Genomic DNA, 27,144 nt, shown 5'->3' on the forward strand with positions numbered 1-27,144 from the left:
CAGGATCTGGTGTACATTCATGCCCTCAGCAACTGATTAATAACCCTCAGTGACAGCCGCATACACGCTGGTAATCCTGAATAATACTGATGGACTTCAGTACTGAAATACTGAAAAAAGAGGGGGGAAAAAAAAGAAAGATAAAAGATATCAGAGCATGTGCTTAGGGTCTGCCAGGAAAAAAGCACCTATGTAGGAAAGGCTCTGGGGGATCCCGAACTGTACATGGAGCAGGACTACCAGTATTTTGACAAAAACAAAAAAAAGGGGGGGGGGGGCAAACAAAGGACACAGTAGAGAGGTTTAGCGCTCAGAGAGCCAGAGCTCAGACAGGACGCTCGGAGGGGCCGTGCCGGGGAGGGGAACCCCCGTCCGGCGCTGTGCCCGCCCCGCCCCGCCCCGCCCCGGCGCTGACGGCGGCCGCCAGCGCCCAAGCAGCTTCCTGCGGGCTCCGCCGCGCTCTCCTCCTCCTCCTCCTCCTTCCCGGTGCTCCCTGCCCGGCCATGGAGCTGGGGCAGGTGCCGCTGCACTTCTCCCGCCTGCCCATGTTCCCTTTCTTCGACTTGGCGCACTATGTCGCCTCCGTGGTGGCGCTGAAGGAACAACGGGGTGAGCGGGGTGGGGCGGGCCGGGCCGGGCACCCCCCACCCCCTCATCCCAAACCCGGTGTTCCCCCGTCGTGTCTGTATCTCCCTGTCTTTCCCCGTGTTTGTGTGTGTCCCCTGTGTCACCCAGCCCCGGCAGGGTGCGGATGGGCGCCGCTCAAGTGCCGGGGGGTCCCCGAGGGGAGCTGGATAGTCCATGACCGTGCAAATGGGATTGTGTTCCCTCTGCATTAGTCCAACTTTCAGTAAATGATGTCTAATTGTGTGCAGAAGGCACCTAGCCAAGCTTTTCTTGCTTCTCAGAACTCCTGGCGAAATCAGCCAGGAGTTTGTTGAAAACCCTTTTCTTGAAGTTTTAAGGTTTTGAAAACCTCGGTAATTAAAGAAAAAAAAAAAAAAGGACCGAAACTCGTTGAAATTAAGGTGCAGAGAAGGGTTGTGGAACACAGGCCAGTGTGTCCCTCTGTCCAGAATTGCGTCAGGGAGGTGAGGGAAGGGATGCTCAACTGGTATCCTTATATCCTTCATGCACCCGGTGTGTGCGTGGAGTTGCGAAGGCAGTTCTGCCTTCCAGGAAACATAGTTCTGGAATCTAATATCATTGTGTTGGTGACTTTTCATGTTGTACCCCGTAGGCTGTAAAGTGAATTTGGGGACGCTTTTCAGTCTCAGTAACAGGACTTACTGTGAGTGCTGTCTTCTAGAAAATTTTCTGCACTACAGCTGTTAACCCCAAGCCTGTTTTTTTGTTGTCACAAATATAAATTGTTTTACTGTTTAAAATTGAAGTCCTTGTGGTGTGGCTTTGGACAGCTACAGTAACGGTGTATCCCAGATAATAAGTAGGAAACTAAACTGGCTTTCATTATTATAGTGCAAATTTGGGAGTTTCTGCTTGCCTCAGATTTCTGAGGCTCTGCACGGTTCCTTTAGTGAGAGCTTGTTCTTTAGTCCTTTACCAAATGTGCCGAGGTGAATTTTGACTTCCTGCTGAGGAAGTGCACTTAGCAGACTATGAAGACTGACACAAAATGCGTAGGTACTCCAGAATCTTCACCATATTTTGTTACTACTGCTAAAATTTTTTCTGGGTGCTGCCTTTTGGCATTATATACTGTATCTATTCCATTAAAAAAGGGACTTTCTGACATTATCATGCACTACTTTTAAACTTTCCTCTTGAATGGATGCACGTAAAGACGAGGATGAGGAGCTATTCACTTTGCATTAGCATATTTTTAGGGAGACAGCACTTATGAGCTGCTTCAGAAGTCTGGTCAGATCCATGCTGGTATTTTTTTTTTTAAGTCTCTAATTTTGATTTAGTAGCTAGGTAGTTCAGAACTTTTGAGTATTTTCTAATACTTTGAATTAATAACTGTAATCCAGGTGTCTGCATGCTGGTCTGTTTCTCGCTTGCAAGTGGTTTGAACTGAGTATTAAATCATAAATAGCAGTCATTATGAAATACTCAGGATGGATATATTATCGTGGATTAATGTTTTGTAAGCATTACTATATGTTCTTTTTGGAAACTTACAACAGTAGCTATATTTGATGGGGAAATAACAGGGCAACCCTTAAGTGCCTGGTGATGTAAGAAGTATGTGGTCAAGTTACAGCCACGTTTATTTTATCCCAGATTACTGTCTCATTAAAATACCAACCCACCCCCACTGCTTAAAATCAGGCTCAGTGTGGGCATTTGTACCATGGATAGCTACACAATAACTGGGACTTTTCCAGCCCTCCTAACTAGATTTTCTTGCTAACTTTTGAGTGCTGGCAAACTAGGGCAGTGACAACTAACATGTTGCTTTCCACGTTTTAAAATAAGTGTTCTTGGTTGGTGTGTTTGGGATGGCTTAGGATTTTCTAGTTTGGGACTCCAGTCAGCTGTAGAACTGGCAATTTTCTCTGTTTGGGATGGAGGGGCAGCAAGAGGTGTTGATAGTTGAAGATATCTCATATTTGGAAGGAATGTGCTAGTTTTGTTCTTGCCATTTTTCTATGATATGTTTCAAGTGACCTGAACAAATTTTTTTGGCTAGTAGTTTTTGCTAAATCAAGTCTGACTCTGTAAACCCTTTATCTTAATTAATGTTATTATGTATAGTTCAATGGGGTACTAGAAAAAACTTATAAAAATCCTCCTGGTCTGCTCTCTAGATGTGTATGTGGTATTTTTTCCTGATTGCCTATTGGGAACATGTTGGAAAGGTTAAAGCAGATCTTATCCTACTGACAGAAATAGTTAGCTGGCAGTGGTTCTTTTTTTTGTTACTGTTGTCTAGAAACAACATTTAAAACTGTATTCAAAAATAGTCCTTGTGTTTTGAAGCCTTATCTTTACTTTCTAAAGTGTACCTTTGCAGAACTCTGGAAAGAAGTGGCCTTCTGGCAGATGAACCCTTGCCTGGTGATGCCTCATTAATTCTGCAGGATGCATCAGAGGACAAATATAAATGACCACTTGTTTAAAAACATGCGACCTACTTAAAGCTGAGTTTGCCTTCTGAAATGTTACACCCCAGTCATAATGTAGGTGGCAATGCTAAGATGATCTTTAAATTAGTGTTAGCATTTTTTGCCTCATTTCTTTTTATGTCGGGTATGTTACTTGTTAGAAAATGGGTGTGAATTGGTACATACTGGCACTTGAGCCAAGAAAATTCTAATGTTGACCTGCAGAAAAATCTTGAAGTCCAGTAGCATTTCTAGTTTCCTTTAAAATGAAGCAATTTACCTGGTTTATTGTGGACCTTACTCATAGAGGGCAATCTGGTAATAATAGTAGTAATTCCTGTATGTGTCCTCGAAAGTGAAAACCACTTGCTCCTAGTCTTGGGGAAAAGGGAGAGCGCAGCAGTGGTCATTGCTGAAAGGCAGGGGAATGGATTTGGAAAGAGAACAGATACCTAATTAATTTTAAAACAACTCTACTTTTTTTTTTTTTTTTGTATTTTCTTTTCACAAGAAAAGGAATTTGGTTTTTTCACGCTAGATAAACTTGGCTGTGTCATCAGACAAGAGCAGTTACATGTGAAGCTACTGTAGTTGTTTTAGACCCATGTATGTCCACTTAACATAATGTTGTGTCTGTTTGCTGTTTTTCTGAATGCACTAGTTGTCCAAATTTTTAGGTTGGTTTTGTTTGTTTGTTTGGTAGGTTGGTGTGTTTTTGTTTGTTTTGTTTTGTTTTTGTTTTGTTTTAATTGAGGAAATCTCAATGTAGTAAGGACAACCCATAAATATTTTGCAAGTGTCTTACCCTTTTCAAATATGTTGGTGAAAACAGATCTACATTCAGTTACATGGGATCTGGGTGTAATGGCCCACTTTATATTTTCACTTTTGCTCCTAAGTAACATTATCAGACTTTGGAATTTTCTACTGTGTTAATTTTTTGGCACATGAACATGATTGATAGCTACTTTGGAGAAATGGTCATATGAAATAACAAACCTGAGCACAACTGATTTGGAGCACCAGGTAGTGCAGTATGAAAAATAACATACAAAATAGTGAAACATATAAACGATGTTATTTTATATTCAGATATTTTGAAATACGTAGGAGTGCTAATTTTTATAATTTGGCTGTTACATAGGAATTTAGATAGTGCCACAATACGTGATATCTGTGCCAGCACTAAAATTTTAAAAATCTTATTAATACGTTAAGTGAACTGTATTGAGAGTGCGATATGCTCTTTTATATGTTTGAGCTTCTCCTTTTGGGCAAGAAGCTTCTTTTCCCACAGAAATGCCTGAAAAACCCAGGACTTCCCCTCTGAACTGGGAACAGATGTCAGATTTCATTTTTGGGCAGACACTGGTGCTTTTGTGAACTTCAGCCTTTGGACTATGGAAAGTTAAACTTGTTCAGGCAAACAGAGCTCAGCACTAGCGTAAAGGGTTTAACACTGGACTTTTGAAGTGGAAAAAAAACCCAACTACTTGAGGATATTTTTATCTTTGATAAACTGCTGTTTCCCCCTGAAGCTGCTTAATGATTACCATTATCTCCGGCATAACCCCTTAATATTGAATACTGTTTTGGCATATTTCTGTTGCAATTTAAAAGTGATAATTTATTTCAAAATAACAGAATAAAACTGTCAACCTTTTAATAACAAGGGAAACTTACATTTATTATTATGGCTCCGGGTAACCTGTTTTCAACCCTTCAGGAGTGCAGGTGAAACTATTTAATAATTGCTTTGGATACTGTTTTCATTTTCATCAGCAAACACAGAAAGACATTATGAGGAAAAAAGGAAAACAGTGACCCTGAATTCTTGGAACACTCAAAAGCAGAAATGTAATTTGCAGAATAACCCTCAAAATGTTACCTAGCCTGTGCAGTTCAGCAAAGCGAATTCTGTGTTTTTAATACAAATTTGAAAGCAAGTATATATCTATGTCAGGCTATTAACAGTGAGACCTCTCAACCATGCTCTGAAAGCTTTTTCTTCTTGGTAGCCGAACAGTTATAACAAACCAACGCACAAAAGATGTTCAGAGAGCACATTCTGTTTAGATAGCGAGTGTTAAAGCCAGCGTGCTCTGAACTATGTATTTCTGAAGAGTTTTCCTGTGAAATCCTACAAATTGCTGGGGGATTTTTTCATTACCTAAAGGAGCAATGTTGGACTGAAGGGTTTGAAAAATACCGGCTATTAAAACGTGATGTGAGTCTCAAATGTTCATTTCTGTTTATGCATCTTTTCACAGGAGCTGTGGAGGTGTCAGTCCGGAGTCCATTTGCCTGCTGGTTTAGTGCTATGCTTTATTGCTTTGGTGGTTCGGTTTTGTCCTCGTTGATGCTTGCAGAACCTCCAGTAGCATTTCTGGCCAAGGGCACAAATATTCTACTGGCATCTTCAGTCTGGTAAGCAGCGACAGTTGAGTTGGATGAGTAACATTGGCTCTGAGGAAGACACATACTGTAAGCTGATACTACACCACCGAGGTTCCATGAAAATCAGTGCCTTGACTTACAAGTGTTACAGATTTGGATCCTGTCTCTTCATCCAGAGTGACTGCAGCAAAATAGCTATTAGGATCCTTCTTCTGTGGAAACATAACGCTTGTAAGGGAGCAACTCACATGGGCTGTTGTATAACAAAGTGCTCTGTTGCTAGACTAGACTTGCCTTAGATTTTTATAGTTTTCCTGGTCAAACAGCTGAAAAAATTATTTTGTAATAAAGTGATCTTCATTTGCTGGTTTTCTGGACACAGGTAAATCATAGACGCAATCTAGTTTTATAAAAGTACCACTTGAAGGCCGTGTGCAAAAATTCTGGACTTTCCTGTAACTGTGGATTGAAGACAGGTCTTTCCTCTCCTCCAGTTTCTGCCACCAGATGTGACTTTTTTTTTCTATATTTCGTCCCTTCCCAAATGGATGGGTGTTCTAGTGGAAGACAATAGTGAGCTGAATGGGAAGTCAGGTATGTGGCAATTTGGCCTGTGTCGAAATTCAAAAAAGTGCTGGAGTTATTTTCATACAGATATGGCCTTCCAGTGAAGGTAATTTATTCCAGAAAGTGAGCTTTGAAGAAAACCTCAAACTTAACAAAAATTATGATCAGCACTGGAGTTTTGAATTTAAAAAGCTCTGTTCCTACCTTAGAAAGAGTCTGACCTGCTTCAAATCCTTTAGTTCCTAGTAGCCCCTTAGGTTTTATAATTGCAAATGACTTAAAATGAAAGTGTTTCTGTCTGTCTCTATATGTTATATTAGTCTTCTGGCCTTCAGTGGAAGATGACAGATTTTATTTAGGCAGAGGAGCGAAATGAAAAATGTGCAATAATTAGTGCATTATTAACAAAGCTTGTAGAAACTCCCTATGGTTGCTTAACAAGTGATGTGACTTACAAGTACACTTGAAGAGAACATGATTTCTGTTGAACTTTACATGGTCAAATGTGATTTGCTGTGCACAAACAAAACAGGGTTTTAACGAGGAGCTGTGAACATTATGAAACCTTCTAAGCTTCTACTTTTACAAAGTTCTCTCTTCCTGAGTACAGTGACCTTAATTCTTGGTCCTGGATCATGTGAAATTAAATTCCCAAAGTCAGACATAAAACTGGAAAATAAGGGGGGTTGTGCTACTCTTGAGAAGTGCTCTTGAATAGTCTGTAGGACAGCGGCATCTGCTGTTGGCAGAGGTTACAGGCAGAAGTGCTGTGGTGGGCCTGCAGGACCAAGTTCCGTCCTGTTATCAGTAGCTTCAGGGTCCTAAACCCACCTCCTGCAGCTGTAAATTAATTCTAGTGAGGGTTGTCTGTTGAGTGGGTGGCTTAAATGGTTGTTTGCAGTAGTCTCTAAAATACATGCTTTGTATATGTCTTTGGCTTCCTATCAGCTGAAGCTTGGTTGCATACAAAGGCATCTGACTTTACTTCTCCCTGGGAGAAAAAGGGAAAGGAAAGGCCTTAGGAAGTCTTCGTAGAGAGGATTGAGCTCAAAAGCCTCAAAGAAAGGGCCTGTATCTCTTTTTTTTTTTTTTTTTTTTTAGAAAATGAAAAGGTATCCTTCCCATTTTTAAATACTTTCTCTACTTTTACTTAATTATTACTCTCTTATTCCTGTGCTGAAATAATCTACTTAAGATAACTGAATGAAGTTACTTAGTCTTGATTGTTTGTTTTTTATTTAATTCAGTTCTCTGTAAGAACTAAATTTTATTATTTAAGAGATATAATAAAACAACACATAATCTAATCTTTTAAAATATACTGTCATACTAGGATTTCATTGTTAGCCATCTTTACTTTGTTCTAAAAGCAAAGATGATAGTTAAGTTTTGGGTTGATCAAAGATGTTGTTAAATTTTGAGTATTGTGCTTTCAATGCTTTGAATAAAGAAATGTGCTTGTAACTGGCAAGCTGGAAAAGCTAGAATTGGTGAGTACTAAGATGTTAAATGTATTTGAAAAGAGCTGTGCATTTCACTGGGCATGACACTAAATAGTAGAGGCATTCTTGCTGAAGTTACATAATTCCATGTACCTGCAGTATGAAAGCAGAGGGTCAACACTTAATTTAGCACCCTTTTGTAATCCTATTAAAAAAACCCCAACAAACAAAACAAAACCAAACAAAACCAAACTCCCAACCAAACAAAAAATAACTCACAAAATAAACCACAGACAGTTAGTCAGACACAAAATTAATAATTTGAATCATAAAAACATGATATGCAAGCTATAGAACAGCTGGTAAAATTTAAAGCTGTTTCTCATGTTCTTTAGTAGATTCTTCTCTGGGACAAAGAGGCAGGAAGATAATGTTTGATTTTTGGTGCAAGAGCTCAAGCGTGCTCAGAAACTTTTCAAATTTGTCCCAACGTGTGTATCACAAGACAGTGAGTTATACATTACTAATCATATTCCAAAAAATAGCTTTAAAGATTAGTAAAATTGCTAATGGGTTTTCTCGTGATTTCCAGGTATCTGGTGTTTTACTGCCCACAAGACATTTTCTGCCGGTGCTTTTCCTTTCTGCCTCTTCGTCTCCTGGTTGCAGGAATGAAAGAAGTGACTAGGACTTGGAAGATAACAGCTGGAGTTGCACATGCAGACAGTCACTTCAAAGATGCCTGGCTTGTCATGGTGGCTGTGGGCTGGGCCAGAGGTAACAAGCACCACGTCTTGTTCTGATGGGTTGTGATTTTTTTAGAGTTGTGTTTAAATGTCTGGCCTGCCAGCATTAACTGTAGCACTATCCTTGCTGTGCTGGATGTTATAGTCCTGATGCAGTCTGTTATTCCCTCAAGGAAAAAGCCTGTGCAGCAGTTTTTCTGTCTGGATTAAGGGTGACATTGAGTGACTTCAAGGGAACTTTGTCTTATCCCTTCAGGTTTTATGAGGACTTGTGGGATGGGCAATTGATGACAATAAAGAAGAAGATCTTATGTGTAGCTGTTGCTAAACTTTCCAACAGCATTATTTCCTCAGAGCTGTGTCTTTACATGTGGGTGGAGAACTGGTTATCTTAGGTTTTTGGGTTGTAACTATTACCCAGTTTTAAACACAGGAATGATCCTTCTTGCCTGTATGCTGTTTGGAGCAGAACTCTGGCAGACAGCTTCCTAGCAGCTCTATTTGTAGTCACACCCTTAGAAGAATCCTTCCTGGAGGTGATTGTGCAGCTCTTGTTTCTGATGGATTCTGTTCTGCTGTGGGAAGCAACAATATGGTGATCCAACGTGTTCTGTTCCCAAGTTACAACACAGATCAGTCTCGTTGGCCACATTGTCTAACACCTCCTTATATCTTGTATTCTTTTAATGTAAAAATACATACCCCCTTTTCTCACAGAGGATCCTCATAGTTTATAGAGACATTCTCTGTACTTATGATGACACAATGAATGCAATGCATATAAACCTCTAGAGATTTACCTTGGCAGTCCAAGCGTTTGTGGTGATGAGTTCAGGTGTTATCACTTAAAGCTAAACCTGAGGTTCTTGCTAAGTAGGTAAACCTCTGGAGTTTCATGTGGGCTGTTCAAGTCATGCTCATATAAAAGACTGGATTAGTCTTTTTAAGTCTGGGCTTTGGGTGCCACATTTAGCACCTGGTGTCATGACTTCTGTTGTGAGCAGTAACAGATTGCACAGTAGTGGTAGAAGTCAGTGGAGGTTTATCGTAAATCTCTGCCATTTCAGGAGCTGGTGGTGGCCTAATTTCCAACTTTGAGCAGCTGGTGAGAGGAGTGTGGAAACCTGAAACCAATGAACTACTGAAGATGTCCTAGTAAGGTTTTCTTTTAACATGTTAATTGTTGTTTTGGTCCTATCTTCAGCTGGCACACACTTTTAGTGTTTGAGGTCTAAAAAACAGCAGTAGAACCTGCTTGTACTCAGTATTTTGGTGTGTATCCTGTGAAAGAGGGGTTGATGATGTTTGGTACTTTTCGCAGATGTTTTAATCATTTTATGTTCACATCAGGAGAACAGTAAATGGGAGAGACAAGTCAACAAAAATTATGTGTCAGAAAGCAAGTATTGAGCCAGTGTGGAGTTGCTAGAAAGTAGTATTTACTCAATTTGGCTTACATGGATGTGGTCCTCTATCCAAAATGAAAGGACAGTGGTACCGGAAGTGTATAACTGAAGTCTGCACTTCTGGTGTATGTTCTGAGCATCACTAAAGTGGCTTCCTTTCAACACTGTCCCTCTTACTTTCTCTTCCAGTGTTACTTTCCACCATAAATATCAATTATTTGAGGAGATGCAAATTGGTTATTCAGTATAGGAAACCTGTCCTGCAGGATAGGAAATGTTACTTCTCTTGCAGAAGGAAAGAATGGGAATATTACATGGCTCTCATAAAATGAGAATTGAAACAGGCTAGAAAGACACAAGCTATTATTGTAAGTCAAGGTCACTGCAATAATTTCCTAAAATTCTTCTGATCTTTCCCATTTTACTCTCAGGTCTTTAAAAACAGTACTTTTTTTAAAGTTATCTTGCTTTTCTGCAGCCACTCTGAGACGCAGAATAACAGAAGTGGCACTTGTAGCCTTCTCTTTGGCAATATTTCAACTTTTTGTGGATTGTGTGCGTTGTTGGCTTTTTCTGAAATTCCAAGTATTTAGAATTTATCTCCCTCTGTCAGTGCCTAAGTGGCAGTCTTGAAAGCAAACTTCCGGAAAGAAGAGGTCAGTGTCAAAAAAGCACTGTAAACACAAATAACACTTGTCCTTACAGGTGCAACACCAGAGCAATGATTACTGACTGTCACCACTTGCATATATCCTCTTTTTCCATGGTGGATATGGCTCAAAGTAACACAAAAAAGATTTTTTAAACTTTGTTTATATATAAATCATAAGAACATTAAATTGAACTAAGTTACAAAGTTAAATGGATCAAACATCCTGCGACTGGATGAGTTGCATGTATACAAAGAGTTGCGTGTACACACAAAGTTGGTTTGTGGAATTCCTCAGCAGGAAGTTGGTGCAGCAAATCTCTGAGTTACTGAAAAGACAGTGAAGGATTTGTCTACACTGGATGCTCTGTAATAATGGGAATGTCACCTGCACATGTCACATGTAGGTGCAGATTAAGAAATGCTCATAATTCTTCTACCAGTGTACTGGAGCTCTCTCTTCAGAAGACTGGAACTGACCAAAGCTCTCTTGTTTTCTGGCTGCATGCCCAGCAAGGGGTTTACCATCACAACCAAGATCTGTACTAGATGGGAATCTTTGCATGTCTTAAGCCAGCACAGCTTTGTTGGCAAAACCTGATAGCATAGGCCTGGCTCAAACTGGGTCTAAGCTGACTACAACCATAGAGCTGCTGGAGTGTTACAGTGGACCAAGACCTTGACTATGTTGCACTTCAACACCTTAAGCAACCTTGGAGTAACTAACTTCTGGAGTGTAGTAGAGGAACGCGTTTTTAAGTCTAGTCTGAGTAGTGCAAGCTTTGTGATTTAACTCTTCAGTAAGACGTACTGGGAAAGGAAGAAGAGAAGGAAGCTGATGTATAGAGTTTGAATAGAAGCATTGATTTGAAAAGGATTTGTCAAATAATAATTTGCTGGGTGTGTAAAGTAGTGCTGAACTCGATGCTTGTCGATGTTACAGAGAGAAAGTGTAGTAATAATATATAAAGTGAACGTCCTAATGTAATTATATCTAGTTTTTAGACCTTACCACTCTTACCACAAATTTTCATTAGTTCTATTCAGAAAAAAATCTTTTGCACAACTAAGACTATTTACTACTTTCTAGGCCATGGCAGCTTTTGCTGTAAAAAGAGAAGTTAACATTATTTGTTTGATTTCCAGCCCTGTGAAGATAACTTTGATAGGAGCAGTTCTTTTCACCCTGCAACACAGCCAGTACTTGCCAATTGCAAGACACAACCTTGTGTTTTTATACACCGTCTTTCTTGTTGTCTTCAAGGTAAGAATTTGGAAGTGTTGCAAGTAACTGAATAACAGGAAATATTTTATTTAGTTATTAGAATGCGTGCTTCTGGGTGGCAGAGTCAGCTCTTAGTAAAGTCAGAAAACTGTGTTTAGTCTTCTCTACACAAGCAGAACAGAAGTTCTATTACTGATAGTATACAATGTATGGGGACTAAAAACAGAGAAAAAAGTCAGGAACTTAGGCACCCAACATTTGACATTCCAGGCTTATATGTCTTGAACCTCAAACAAAGCTTATGCTTGTAGAAAGAAATAAAGACAAAGTTTTGTCTTTTGTATGTTTGCAGTATAAGCCAAACAGACTCTCATGTAGCTTAAAGTATTTGCAAAACAAATATTTAGGTGAGAAGAGAAAGTATATCAAAACCACTCTGAGGTAATTGTATCTGCTTTTATAATAAAATAGGCATTGTTGAATTCTTCAGTCCCTCCAGTCTTGTTAATTTCCAGGATGATGCCTGTCTTCAGGATTATGAGCTAATAAGGAAGCATAGTATCTGTTAGCAGAAATCTGGCAATTTTAAGACCTTCAGAGCTGCTGTTGGACAGACCAGAGACTGACTGAAAGTGGTGGTTGCCAGTCCTTTCTGTGAAGTAGCTGACAACTTTAGTTCTACAGACATTGCTTTAGGGAGCCGAGATTTTGAGCTAATGTTCACCTAAACCAATAAAGGCGTTGTTGAAGTGGGGATGCTGGGAATGGAGAAGGAAAGGAATGTTATTCTGGAACTGAGAGATTACAGCTGTCTTCAGGAGCTGGCTGTCAGAGTACACTGAAGTGACACTGATGGTCATACTGACAATCATGAACTTGAACACCCACTTAACTAATAAAGCAACAGTTGTGGATCTGGCATAGTCCGTAATAACATCTTTTAGAAACTTGTCATGTCTCTGAAAACTGTAGAAACTGTTGCAATATAAACTTGTCCAGTACCTGGATCTATAAAACACTTTTTTCTGCCCTGATTCCAAGTTATGTGTCTTAAGGAATGTCTACCTAAACCTCTAAACTTTATGGAATGGGTATGGCTGTCTGGAATTCTGATTAAAGTCTGGTTGTGCATATGTGTTTAAGTGCTTTACACATTTATTGTAACTTGATCCTTGTTCTTCCTAGGTAAGAATGATGTTGACAAGATGTGCAACTTCTCCACTTGCTTCCCTTGAGGCTGCATTAGGCCATGTGCTTTTTGGCTTGCGAAAGGCACCTTCCAAAGTGAAGAGTGAAGGTGCCACATCTTCCAACGGCTCCTCAGTCTGTGACCGGCCCTCTGAGCAGCACCATGATGGTGTTAAGAAAAGACAAGCAAAGAAAACAGAATAAGTGACTTGAAATCCTTAATGGTCTTGACCACTGAAGATGTTTTTTTGCCAAATTAGGCTGGCTGAGGTGTTTCTTTAGGGAAATGCATTTGTGGAGAGAACAGGACTGTGTTGTGGTTTGCCTTTGGAGTATGTTATGTAAAGTACTGTTCCTGTGTCTGAATGCCCAGACTGGATTTGTAAGTTCAAACTACAGTTTTTTATAGTACTTATAAGTTTACTAATTTTTGTATTTATGATAACTTTAGGTGCTCACATGCTCAAAGGGTAGTTTTGAAATGTGACGTTTGTATTTGTTCTTTTTTCTGATATATCACTTGTTTCACCTCTTCTTACATTTCATTTGGATAACATTGATTTGCACTGTCAAGTTTTCACTGTAGTACATCCTAAATAAGAAAGTTATCATCTTAATAAGGCATAATCACATCGCACTGTGTAAAACCATAAAAATGTACCACACTAATGCCTTTAACTAGAAAAATAACTGAATTATTGTTGTAATTCACATTGCACTGGTCTAGATTTTCTGCATTTGCTTAAGTATTTTTCGATATTTTTCTATTTTTTAAAATGAGAGTAAATTACTTGCACTTTAAAAAATCTTTATATGTAGCAAATAGAAATATTTCGATATTTTTGTTGTTGGCTTTGACTCTTACTTTGCAAGCATTTGATATGTAGATGTTTTTCATATTACATTGGGGATTTGCATGTGATTTGTAGTTATCTTTCAGTTCACCTGAGACTAGACATCTCTGCCTGCATTTTTGTCCAAGCATATGCACTTCTTTCTTTTCAAAGACAAACTTTCTTATAAAAAAGAAGATTGGACTGTACATTTGCATTGTTTACTCAGCACCCTGGGCTGGAAGACAGGAATGGGGGGTGGAAGGAAGCCCCTGTAATCCATGGTCAGTGACCTGCTACACCACTTAAGACACTAACAAGTCCATGGGGCCAGATGGGAGACATCCAAGGGCACTGAGGGAGCTGGTAGAAGAGGTTCCTGAGCCACTTTCTGTCACTGACCAGCAGTCCTGGCAAACCAGGGAGGTCCCAGTTAACTGGAAGTTGGCAAATATGACACACATCTACAGGAAGGGTTGGAAAGAGGATCTGGGGAACTACAAGCCTGACCTCAGTGCTGGGGAATGTCATGGGGCAGATCATCCTGAGGGCCATCATGCAACATGTACAGGACAGTGAGGGGATCAGGCCCAGCCAGCCTGGGTTTAGGATAGGCAGGGTGGTCAGGCAGGACCACCCTGATCTTCTGTGACGAGGTGACCCACCTCATGGATTAGGGAAAGGCTGTGGATGTGTCTACCTGGGCTTTACTAAAGCCTTTGACATATTTTCCCATCATTCTCCTGGAGAAATTGGATGCTTATGGCATGGATGAGTGCCCTGTTCACTGGATAAAAAACTGTGTGGATGGCCCAGAGAGTGCTGGGCAGTGGAGTGACATCTAGCTGGGTTCCCTCACCAGGGGTGTGCACCAAGACTCAGTGTTGGGGCCAGTCCTGTTTAATACCTGTATGAACAGTTGGGATGAGATCAAGGGCACCCTCAGTCAGTTTACTGACAACACCAAGCCAGGCAGGAATGTTGATCTGCTGGAGGGCAGAAAGGCTCTGCAGAGGGATCTGGACAGGCTGGATTGATGGGATGAAGCCAGTTGTGTGAGATACAACAAGAGGAAGTGCCAAGATTTGCACTTCAGTCACAAAAACCCACAGCAGTGCTCCAGGCTGGGGGAAAAGTGTCTGGAAAGTTGCCTGTTGGAAAAGGACCTGGAGATGCTGATTGATAGCAGCAGAACATCAGCCCAGGTGTGCCCAGGTAGGCAAGAAGACCAAAGGCATCTGGGCAGTACCAGCCATGGTGTGACCAGCAGGACCAGGGCAGTGACTGTCGCCCTGTGCTAGCACACGTCAAGTGCTGGGGGCACTTCTGGGCCCCTCAGACAGGAGAGACGTTGAGGGGCTGGAGCATGTCCAGAGAAGGGATTGGAGCTGGGGAAGGGGCTGGAGCACCAGGAGCGGCTGAGGGAGCTGGGGGGGCTCAGCCTGGAAGCTCAGAGGGGACCTTCTTCCTCTCTACAACTCCGTGACAAGAGGGTGGAGCCACATGGGGGTCAGGCTCTGCTTCCAGGGAACAAGGGACAGAACAAGAGGAAACAGCTGCAAGTTGTACCAGGGGAGGTTTAGGCTGGATATTAGGAAAAATATATTCACTGAAAGTGTTGTCAAACACAGAAACAGGTTGCCCAGAGAAGCAGTGGAGTCACCATCCCTGGAGGTATTTAAAAACTGTGTAGATGTGGCACTTGAGGACATGGTTTAGTGTTGGGCCTGGCAGTGCTGAGTTGATGATCTTTAAGGTCCTTTCCAACCTAAACCATTCTATAATGTCAGAAGCATGGAACTATTTACTAGTGTTTGCTAAAATCTTGCTTTCTACTGGTTGCATACTTTTTTGCTTATGATATAAAGCAGTTCTAAAGGGGATACACTTCATAACTGAGAACTCTGACATTTTAGAGATGTTACATTGCATAGGAATATAATCTTTTCAGAGGAATCTTTCACTGATGTGCCAATTTTTAGAATAAATTATTTTTACAAAATTAGATTATTTGTCTTCAGAGAGTACTGCTTTGAAGAGTATTCTTCAGCAAGAGGGTGTAGGTTAATCTTCATGCAGGGATGCCAAGAACAATGTGGAGAGAGATCTGATTTGAAAAGACAAAGTTCTAGTTCCAGGTACATATCTAAATTTAGAAAAGCTGTCACCAGTGCTGTTCTTAGAGAAGAGAAAAAGAAAAAAGCACCAAAGAAATTTCTTGTGCCTGTCTAGTCACATTTCCATGGTAGTGACCAAAATCATTGAACTCAGTTTGAAATTGAACTTTATAGCAAATTACTATTTTCTTTAAAATTAAAAGACCCACAAACTCTTTGGTCAAAGTAGCAGTCATATTCCTTACATTTTACAAGGAAACTCATTGCACAGTTATAAATGCTTGGAGCATTCATATGGTGTTTCATTTTTTGTAGCTTGATATCCTGGATGTATGGACTAACTTGGTGCTGTCAACTAACTAGTTGTTAAGAAACGCCAGCAAATGATGCCTGTCTATGGTTTTTAAAACTGGTGGATGTGTTTTTGAAGAGTTATAATTGTGTATACTGGATCACACAAACCATACAGAATTGGATTGTGGTACGGAACAGATGTGAAATTCTGTCTGATAACTGGCTGCTCTTAGCCCAAATAAATGTGAAAATGTGCTTAGACTAATTCTTTATCAAGTTTACAATTTGAAGGAAAATACATGGTTTTGTATTCGTTTTTGGACTTGAAGACAACAATATTAAAAATAAAAATGTTTTCCTTGACTGAACACCTTAAAAGTAATACACACCACACTAAAAATGTATTCTGTTGTGAGACAGAATACAAGTTACACTGAAATAAATCCTGTTATAAGCACCATGAAAACAAACCTTTTGTATTTTAAAGATCTCACAGGCTTCTGAAGGAGGGGTGCTCAAAAGAACTCCATATCGAATATTTACATGCAAATGTTCTGAGAATTACATTTTATAATGGAAAAAAAAAAATAAAGCAGTTGCTCAGGATTTAACCTGAATTTTGTAGAAGAGTTAATACACTCTGTCCAGAATGTCTTAAATAAACAATACCTTCTTAGCTCTTGTGCTGATGGTTTTCTGTCTCTGGTAAACTTCTCTGCATGAGAATTCTAGTAAGAATTTCTTATAACTCTTCTGGTAAACTGTGTCAGATGCCTCACAACTGTACACATGAACTAGTTGGTTGTATCTAATGAAATAATTCATTAGCCTGGTAAAATTAGAAGTACCTGCCTTGTGCCCTTCAGAAGCTGCTTTATCAGCTTAGTTCTTGGGCTGGAAGGGCCTATTCCTCATTAATCCAATTGTTGTTCTGAGGAATTTGAATACACTTCTCTGTAAAAAGAAATAACTTAAGATGTGCTTCAGGAACCCAACCAAAATTTCTTGAGATGACAAATGCTATTTGTTTTCCTCTTATGTTTTTTCTCCATTTTATTAGAAAAAAAGTGGAGATAGGAGGATATAATGGAGACAGTGCAACTTGATTCTTCAGTGTATTATTAGGCAAGACACAGTTGTTCAAGAATTCCAAACATCTGTCTTCTGTAGGAATCTGAATCTGCTCAGCATAAGGGCAGTGCTGAAATCTAAAATCTTCCAATAATCTAGACAGTGAATGCAATCTTTACTCAGAAAAAATACTCTTAATTTATAAGGTGAATCCTCATTTCTAACGTCTAAGAGAAGTCTTACAATAAGTAGCAGCAGAGAAACAGCATTTGACACTTAGATGAGAATCAAAAATGTGTTGTAAATAGTAATTTGCATTTGTTCTGATAAAACTGCTCCATTAAGCAATCAGATGCCTTTTGTGAAATGTGTGAAATTGTTCAGCAAGGAACAGATAGCAACATGAACACTGACAGAGAAATACATTAATATTCCCAGGCAAGAACAGCCTATTATTGCACACACTGATCTGCAAGTGGGTTTTATCCAGAAGCAGAATATGATGATGAAAATATAAGGAATATATATATATATATATATATATAAGGAAGATATTCTTTATGATGAGGGTGGTGAAACACTGAAACAGGTTCCCAGAGAGATGGTGGATACCCCATCTCTGGAAACATTCAAGGTCAGGTTGGATGGGGTGCTGAACAACCTCACCTAGTTGAAGATATTCCTGCTTCTTGGGAGGAGTTGGACTAGATGACCTTCAAAGGTCCCTTCCCACCCCAACTATTCTATGATTCTTTGGTTCTGTGGAAAAAAAAGGTTATTCAAAGTTGTTGATGAAGCCTTCTGTCAAGGTGGTTGAGACAGCCTTATTGACCTTGGGAGCTGATAGGGCCAGTGCCATATAATTCTTATGAAAGGACCCTGAAACCAAGAAACTTTGTTGTTTTTGGCTGAAATTTTATCAAGCCCTCTGGCACATTTTTCTATGATAAAATAAGTACAAGCTGTTCTAGTGGTAGTCATTTCAATCAGAATTACCTTTGGTTTGGTCACATTTTCTCCTTCCTTTAAAAGACGACCATTATCAGACAGTTGAACATCAAGGCTAGTCTTGTGGAATTTTTTTTTTTTTTAGCTTTTTTTTGGGTCCAATTTGAAAAAAGAAAACTGAAAGATACTTTTTATCCAGAGCTTTTTGGCACATGTTCTGTTTTCTGAAAATAACATCCATTTATGGTCCTAAGATGTTTAGGAATTACAGGGAAGTATTTTTGAGTGTCTTTCAGTGAAATTGGAGTATACCGTTAAGATACTTAACAAGATTATTCATCTTGCTGAGCAAGATGAAGATATGAATTTATATGGTGCTATGGTCATAGCAGAATGTCAGAAATATCCAAGATAAAGAAATGAGTTTTATATTGCAGAGTACAGTTTCATGGGAACTGCTTTGTCACAGGAGTGACTTCTTCAGTTCAGATGTTGTCTGTATGAAAACTTGGCTGTCTTTACTTACCTGTCACCCATCATGCACAAAGGCCTGGTCCTGACTCTCCCAAAATGAGCTGTTGTCCTGTGAAGGTGGTGACTGATGTTTGATTTCTAACTCATGAAAGTGTAAAACAGCAGGAGAGAGGCTGAGTGCTTGACTTGAAATTTCCAAGTTGAATGAAGGGGAAGAGCAGAGCAGGGGAGCGAGACTCATCTCCCTGAGCAGCTGCCTTTGTATGAGCTGGGGCATATTCTTTGGCTTCAATCCAGTCATCCAGTATATTTTTAGTCTCCTTTAATTCAATATAGCAGGTGAATGTTAAGGAAACTTTCCTGTCTGAGCATTCTGAGCTACTCTTGGCAATCACACTCCCACCACCCGAGACTTTCAACTGCTGGGACTGAAGCCCCTTCACAGTGGGTGGCTCATGTGATACATTGAGCTCATAGCAGACCCTCTCTGAGAACCACCATGCCAGGAAAAAGGATCAGCAGAGAACTGCCCTTTCAACAACAGCCTCTTCCATAGGGGTTTGTAGAGTTTTTAAATCAATTTATGCTTCAGACACTGATAATATGCAAAGGAGAGCTGGTGACCTTATGGCCAAACTTCAGTCTGAATTTGGAAGCAACAGTTGCACAGTATCAAGTGCTTATGTTCCAGTACTTTGTGTATCTCCTCCTGAAACTAGTACACATGTGCTTTATATTTTTACTGGACGTTATGAATTAAAAAGTTCAGGACCAGGCTGTATTTTTCTGAATCCATCTCTCCAAAGTGTAATTCAGATGTCCTGGATTTGGTTCAGAATGCTGGCTTTGGTTTAGAACCATCTTGCCAAAAGAATAGTTCCTTAGAAATAAATGTGTTGATGATTTTTTCCTTCCCTTATCTTTACCCAAACCTCTTGCTTATATCAGACTGAAGTTTTATTTGAGTAAGGTTGACAGGAACTGGATCATAATTGAGTTTAGAAGAAGCTGAAACACAAAGACTGTTAAAACCCCAAGTTTCAAGGCTAGTATCTATTAAGTAAGAAGATACAGATGCCAAATGCTAAAGAGTTTACCAAAACCCAATAAAAATGTAGTGTCAATACTTGAGAAAAGCAGTGAATTTCCAGAAAACAACCGCAAGCATTGCTATTGAGCGTACCCACTGTATACAGACACAGGAATCAAGTTCCTAAACTGTACATTGCTATGTTTGTGTTCTTGTCCTCAAATGCAAATGTAATGGAGCACAAGGTTAATAAACTTCAGACCAAGTTGAAGCAATAACACAGGGAGTCAGAACAAAGTGGAGTAACTCCTGGGAGTGCTATACAGTGTGCTATTTCTATAGGAAGAGGAGGGAACCCAGACTGCTGTCAGAAATTAACTAGGAATATGGTTCTAACACTACTACAAACCTATTGTTTCTAAGAGGTGACATGCTGCATTTCTGGGTCTGCAGCTGGTCTATATGGATGTCTATGAAATTAGAGCATCAATGCTGTAAGGAAAAGCAGTGATTAAGAAGGTCAAGCTCAGTAAGACCCCTGGGGATATGTTTTCATGTTTGCAGCATGAGCTACAAGAATGTGACCAGGTATTTCAAGTTATTGAGATGTGCTTCTGATATCTTTTACCTAGGTTGAAATGATGTGGAGAAGAGTGGGATTGTGAGTTCATTAATGCCACAAAAAAAATAAAAGGGTGTTGAAAGTGATACTCCTAGTAAAATGCATCCTTGCATCTTGGTATGCAGTGTTCACATGAGGCAACGTGGAATTTAACCACCCCTAGTCTGGGCTTCTAACTGCTTATCCAGGCGGTCAAAGCAGTGCATCTACCAAATCTTCTTTATTGTGAAAGGAAAGAGCAAGAAAACTAATAAAAGTAATGGGTTGTCTTTGGCACAGAGAATGACTGACTCTGTAAATCAAGACTGCTGGCTCAAGACAAGCAGAAGAGAGAGGAGAACACTGCCTGTCACAAAGGGTCTGCACAATCAACTAGAACCTGATGCATGTGGAATGATTTTTTTCATAATACAGCAATTTCAAGTGAAACTGGTAAGTAATGAACCCTGAGCAAACAAACAAAAAAAAAGCCACTTAAGTTGCACAGTGTATAATTAAGCTGTTGAACTCATTGCCTCAGGTAGAAGTGCTAGAAATGGAAAGCAATTAGATACCAGTTTTGACTCAGGCAGGTGTCATAGATGTTTGTCAGATGGTAGAGAGTATTTACAGAATGGTATAATTATTAGGGTTGGAAGGGGCCTCTTAGATTACCCGGTCCAATCCCCCTGCCAAGGCAGCGTCACCTGGAGCAGGTGACACAGAATCATGTCCAGGTGGGTTTGGAATGTCTCCAGAGTGGGAGACTCCACACCCTTCCTGGGCAGCTATTCCAGTGCTCTGCTATGCTCAATAGAAAGGAGTTTTTCCTCATGTTGAGTGGAACTTTTGTGTTTTAGTTTATGGCCATATGAGTGCCTTGGATAGCATGTGCCTGACCTACTCTCAGATTTTCTCTAGGCGTGTACCCTTGGCATCTACTCCTGGCAGACCCTGCTATCCAGGGAAAGGCACAGACAATCCAGGGAAATTACAGGGATCAGCGTATCTGGAGTATGAAGGATTGGCTTCACCCTAGGAAACCCACCTTCCATTACCATCGTGTCTCCCTTACCAGGAAAAAAAAAGGTCCTGGGCTTGGGAGACCATTGGGCTGGTCCTGGTCCTGGTTGCAGTAGGAGTGTTTATATTTGCTTATATTGGGTCCTTGATTTGTTAGTGCTTCCTCTCTTATAAAATAGAAGTCATTCTTTTGCCTCAGTGCAGTTCATTCTGTTATTTGTAGAATACTATAAGGTGCCCTGTTGAAAAGCTATTCTAGACACATGAATTATTAGTATTGAGCAGGGCTGCTTTGTTGAGGGCCTTTTTTCCAGCTGAGAATGTGTTTGACTGCAAGGAATCATATTTTTGCAAGAAAACCATATTGGTGAAAGTTGTTTTTAACTCTGGGAAGCAAAGAGAGACAATAAAACTATTTTTGTTTTTAAAAAATCCGATCTTTTGGGAGGAGTAAAAATTATTTGAATTAGAATCAGTATTATTTATAAAAAAAACTTATTTAATTTGTCATGAGGAAATGGTAAAACACTTTAACAAAATGAATAGTTTTTGGAAAAAAGTAATTTCCTCCATTACATTCTATTCATTTGCTTAGGTGTAGACAGAAAATTTCCTTTGAAGCTGTCATCTCATACAGAAAGCAGACTTTTTAAGTGAAAATTTTCAGCAAATATCTGCTCTATGTGTGACAAAGCACCCACTTTTTTTTTTTTCCCCAGGATAGATTTTTTTCTTTAAGAACCATAATACTACAGTTGGAAATGTTCTGTGATGATACAGTATTTTGAAAGCTTGAGTAGTGGGGAGAGAAATTTTTACCTATCATGTTGTGGTCATGTGCTAATATAACTGATGACTTGCCTTGGTGTTTAGGTTGCAGATTGAAGCTTTATTTTAATACTCTGGTCATAAAAGAGGTTTTGTTATTTTCTGATGTCAACCACATCAAAATAAGCATTGTTCTTCTGTTGGAGGGCCTCAAAAAGATTCAGGCTGACAAAAAAATAGAATGGTTTAGTCCTATTTACAGCAGTCAGGTCCTTTTTCCCTTCCAGTGTCAAGCTGATCCAAGAAGTACCTGTTTAAGCCTATCACATTGTGCTATTAATAGTGAGAGGGTATTGATTTTTTTTTTAAACTTATATGAACTTATGCCATTGTGCTTCTCATTTTATAAAAATGGAGCATCTCAAACAAGTGGGAAAAGCATCTGTTTATCTGACTTCTAGTTGATGTTATGGAAACATAAATACTCTTGAAAGACAAAGCAGTACAGGAAAAGTGTTGAAATGGGCACAGGTACAGTGCTGAGCTTCTACTTTGGTAGTGAAGCCTCGGTGACCAGGAGGAACACCTGGAGCAGAGAAATGTGAATTTCTTTATTCTTTGGCCCATGGTGCCCCATTCAAGGATATTTATTGCCTGTTGGTTCTCAGGGCTGTGATTTGTGTGGTAGGAAAAGCTGTAAAACCTGGTAACCACCTCCCTGTGGAGTCAGGGCTGGGAGGTATGTTTAGCATTGACCTGAAGGTCAGTCTGGATATGAGCAGTGAAAAGCCTTGGGTCACCCAGCACAGTTCTCTTGGATCTAACTGGAGTACGTTACTTCAATTCTGTTTGTCTTGTTATGTTGACCAAATCTGAACTATGAAGTTGGACCTGATGATCTTAAAGGTCATGTCCAACCTAAATGTTTCTGTGGTTCTACGAGAGTACATACGTCTCCTTTACTTGCTTGATGCTTTTTGCCTCATATTTTTATGACTGGTTAGTGGGTGTGCAGAAGTTTTCATAAAGCAGGACTGTTCAGCATGAAAACAGTAGGTCAGGCATGTCCAAAATAATTGGTGAAATGGCCTGAATGCTGTTGTTGATCTGAACAGTTTTGCTGTTTCCCAAAAAACTCTTTGCCAAAGGAGTTACAGATAAACTGTGAAAAAGTTTGAATGACCATTACCAACTGTAATGGCATCCACGTAGCAAAATCATTGTCCCTGTGTGCCCAAAAAACATTGAAGATGTGTTATAAGTAGCAATATCAGAAAATGCAGCTCCTGTTTCCAGCTATCTGTGTTTAGGCATTTGCAGTGCCGTGAAGGCTCTACATACATCCATGCTCCTTTAAAGCTTTAGCCTGAACATTTGATAGAGGATGCTTAGAAAGATGCTGGACACATTTGATGTTTTATTCACTTTGGGTGCATGAATTTCCAAAGCTGCTTTGATAATCTTGGCCTGGAGATCCATCACTGAGCATATTGTCTGAGGGACTGTGTGTCCTTAACTCACAGTCAGGTGAGAAGAGGTTCTGGGTTTCCATGTGCTTTTAGAAACAATTTGGGAAAGTGGAAGAACGGTTCTGTGAAGCCATTACACTCTCATCTACACATGGTGTTTGGGCAGATTTTAAAGCCTTTATTTCCTCAGCCATGAAATCTTTTTTGAGTGGTTGCATTCTGTCTTGTAAGTGCTCTACTCAGCTTTTCCAACATGTGTTTACAAGCCTCTATGGATGTGCTTGCCCTAATAATTCCTGGCTATACTTTATTGCGAACATCTTGCTACTCATAGGGTTTGGAGAGGAGAGAAACATTTCAAGTGGGACGTGACATCCACAATTCCCAGTGACACAGAGCAAAGCGGAATATCTAAGTCTTCTTTAGAAAGTCTTCCTCTTTCTAAAGGACGGACAATAAAGACGTGCTACTTCCATCAGCGTGTACAACTGTTCTCGTTTTACCCTTTCTCGCTGCTCACTGTCATCATCTAAGACAGTCTTTAACCAAAATATAGATTAAACTAACCTCCTCTGTTTTGTATTTGCAGTGCCTAGTTAAATGCGTTTCAACTGATGAGCTATTGCTTGTTGAGCCATGACAAACTTTTGTCCACACTCCAACTAGTAGATTTTTAATTGCCTGCTAAATTATATCTTTTCCACCTTCCCATGGTTATTTTATCTCCTTTGACATCCGCATTACAAAGTAACAATATTGTAATTATTCTTGAAAAGAATGAAATTACTTTGCCTGTGAGACATTCAATCTTAGCAGCTCTAACAACGTACAACTGTTGGGTGACACGCAGTAGTGTCATCCTGCAAATTATGAAATAAAGCTACAAAAGAAATGTGAAAGTAAAGCCATGAGCCTGTAATCATACACATGATTTAAGAAGGGAGGAGTCATTTTGATGTCAGCTGAGATAGATGTGAACCTGAAGATCACTGTGTAGGGTAGGAGCATATAGGTGTTGAGTGTGGTGGTTAAGACTGATGAAAGAGATCAAGGCACTCAGTTACCCAGCATGGAAGGTATTACATTAGCACACATACACTTAATTAGTCCAGCGTGGACCATAATGCAGGAGGTGTTATCCATGGCATAATAATCCATCTACAGTGACCAGTACTTGTCTTACAATGCTCACCTCCATAGCTGAACATTCCTGGCCCTGAGAAGCTGGAGTTGTGATTGCCAAGATGCAGATTTTGTTGAGAAGCATGGTAGGTTGTACACATGCCCTCTGAACTGGGTAAGACCTGTGAGGGAGATGCTGAGCTTGAGGTCATGGTGAACACCACTAAGCTGCTCTCTTCATTTAGGGAGGTAATCTCTATCATTGTCTTTGCAGTTCCAGTAGTCATAGTATCCTGATGCCTCAAGGGGAAGAAGAACCTACAGCTCTGCCACCAGGCTGTGGTTCCTTGGTTCCTTGTCTGAGCAGAGTGTTTCTCCTTGTGAGCTCCGCATCACTGTGCTCTCTACACACACAGGCGTGATGATGTCTTTTAGCTTTCATATTTGAAAATATATTAGGAAAAACTTACTGGTTTGGACTGTTCCTAGATTCTCACCTCTTCTGCCTTATTCTTGTGTTTCCTGCCACCATCTGGAGTCTTCCTAGTGTGTTCCCATGGCTCTGAAAATACATGTATTGGTTCAGTCACTTCCAACCTTGGCCTATGGGCAGTAGTACTGATAAAGCAATGATAAAGCGGGGTACTCTGCTTTATCAGAGTAACATCGAGGTATCCCTGTCAGACCTGAAAGCAGAGAGCTTCCTTTAGCTTTTTACCTTGTCTGCCCATAAGCAGTCATTAGAGCATGTTGCAAACAAGTGGTGGTGGAGCAAGAGAACCCTGATACCAAACAGTGAGAGATATTCCAGATTTAGAGTGTGAGGTGCAATCCATTAGGCTTTGCCCTAATATTTTTTATGTGCTGCAGCCATGGTGCCGAAGCACATCCACTGGAATTTCAGTGAGTCACATCCTGGAGCTGTAGCAGGGTTTGTAGCTGTTCAGATGCCTGACTGTCTTACCTGCCCACGCTGCGCTTCTGCACGGCCCTGGGGGACATCTGGTGGAGAAAGCACTCCTGGCATTCTGCAAGGAATTCCATGGAATCCAGGATGCAACGCAGTCCAGGCAGCACGACAGAGATGGTAGTAACAGCTTTCATGTCCACCAATTCAGGGAGCAAGATTTTAACACAAAACTAGGAAGTATGGAGGCAGACAACTAATCCAACTTCACCAACTGCCTAATTGTGTGGATGCACCTTTTTCATGCACAAATGCTACTCTGATTTGAAAAGTAAAAGGGTATGTTTAGGCTCATGTTTATGCAATTAAAAAGTGCTTCTTGACCTGTCTGAAATGGTCACAGGATCTATCCAGAAATTGTAGGATTTCTTGTTTCTTTTAGTAAAAGTGTGGAGTGATCTTTTTCTGTATTCCAAAACAAATAAACAGCATTTGCTTTGAAGAAGCTGTGCTAATCCAAATTGGTTGATGACATAGTCCAAAAGCTGACAGATTTTTCTTTTCTTTTCCAAAACTAGGAAAATAGGATGACCAAACAGCATGCTGGTCCTTTTCTGAGGAACAAATGCCTTGCAATTCATGCCCTGCATTTAAGTTGTTACATAAGTACAGACCAGGTAAGTTGAAAACCATCAACAGTAATGTCGATCTAGTAGATTTGCATGTTTATTTAACTCTTACTGCCAAAGAAGAAGTTTGCATTAGAATTGAGACATGTAAATTACATGTAATTTATATTTCTTATAAATTACAATTTATCTTTCACATAGCAGCTTTGCTAGTTGAAATATGGTCAACCTGTATCCAACCATGCATGTATGCAAAAGTTCTGTTTCTTTCACTGAAATTAAATGGAGGATAGAAATCTGCACTATCAGAACTAGCTGAAGCATAGCCAGAGATCAGAGACGTTCTACAGGACAAACATCAGGTCTTTAGAACAATCCCCCACACCACTTTTTCAGCCAAAGTCTTCTCTTGACAATGAGCATCTGGGTCTGAAAATGTCCTGTCTCCACTATCTACTGTGCATCCCTGAAACTGGCAATATTATACAATAAACAGCCACCTTCTCTGTGCCTTCCTGTATGTATACAAAACTCCCCATGGTTTAAGTCTGTCCTTTGGGCAAAAGGAATTAATATTTCAACAACTGCTGGACCAATTCCATGACAGCACTACAATAGTTGACTGCCTCACACATCAGCTGGCCTTACTCAGGTGAAGCAACTCAAATGCTTTTAAAAACAGAGCAGTTATCATGCTTCCATTGCTTCCTGCAACAAAGTTCTTCTGGCTAAAAGGGTTTCAAGGGAATGAGTGAGTGTCTTTGTTTTTCTCTCCATCTGGCTCTATTTATAGCTTATGAATGTTGGGAAATAAATGACAAGAAACTGGGAGAGGAATGGATTTTAGGACTTTGAGCTAAAATATTTTGTCCAAGGGAAGCCTGAGCTGTTCTTGATGAAAAGGGCAGCCTGGTGGCAAAGCTGTGAGAAGGACGTGTGTGCTCTGCTTAAAGTACACAGCTGCAAAGGGAAACAGATTAGTTTCAGAAATAGATCTTCAGTGGACACATAGGGTTCTCTATCATTTTCAAGTGCTCATAAAGGTATCCAGAGCCTCTCTTGAAGCTCCCTTTTAGGTATGAAATTTGGCAGCCTTTATGGCTAGATCAAGTGCTCTTTATTCTCATTGACAGTAGTTGTAGTATGAGAAAATATTACTCATCATCA

The 27,144-nt window shown here is 40.0% G+C and overlaps 1 protein-coding gene across 1 annotated transcript; it reads left to right on the plus strand.

Annotated features, from left to right (window-relative positions):
• Positions 1–444: 444 nt before the first annotated feature.
• On the plus strand, positions 445–16,611 carry TMEM38B (transmembrane protein 38B). The gene is made up of 6 exons (XM_050328447.1): positions 445–609; positions 5,342–5,498; positions 8,070–8,254; positions 9,291–9,378; positions 11,425–11,542; positions 12,689–16,611. The coding sequence occupies exons 1-6, from the start codon at positions 504–506 to the stop codon at positions 12,893–12,895; spliced, it is 861 nt and encodes a 286-aa protein (XP_050184404.1). The 5' UTR covers positions 445–503; the 3' UTR covers positions 12,896–16,611.
• Positions 16,612–27,144: the final 10,533 nt, after the last annotated feature.

This window comes from Myiozetetes cayanensis, unplaced genomic scaffold, assembly GCF_022539395.1.
Source record: "Myiozetetes cayanensis isolate MyiCay16 unplaced genomic scaffold, myiCay2020 scf4, whole genome shotgun sequence".
Taxonomy (NCBI): Eukaryota; Metazoa; Chordata; class Aves; order Passeriformes; family Tyrannidae; genus Myiozetetes; species Myiozetetes cayanensis.

Bases quoted from the DNA above. Each gene is read 5' to 3' on its own strand.
- TMEM38B (XM_050328447.1), top strand. From the start codon at position 504: ATGGAGCTGGGGCAGGTGCCGCTGCACTTCTCCCGCCTGCCCATGTTC. The intron at 610-5,341 runs GTGAGCGGGGTG...ATCTTTTCACAG, and splicing joins GGCGCTGAAGGAACAACGGG to GAGCTGTGGAGGTGTCAGTC. The intron at 8,255-9,290 runs GTAACAAGCACC...CTGCCATTTCAG, and splicing joins GGCTGTGGGCTGGGCCAGAG to GAGCTGGTGGTGGCCTAATT.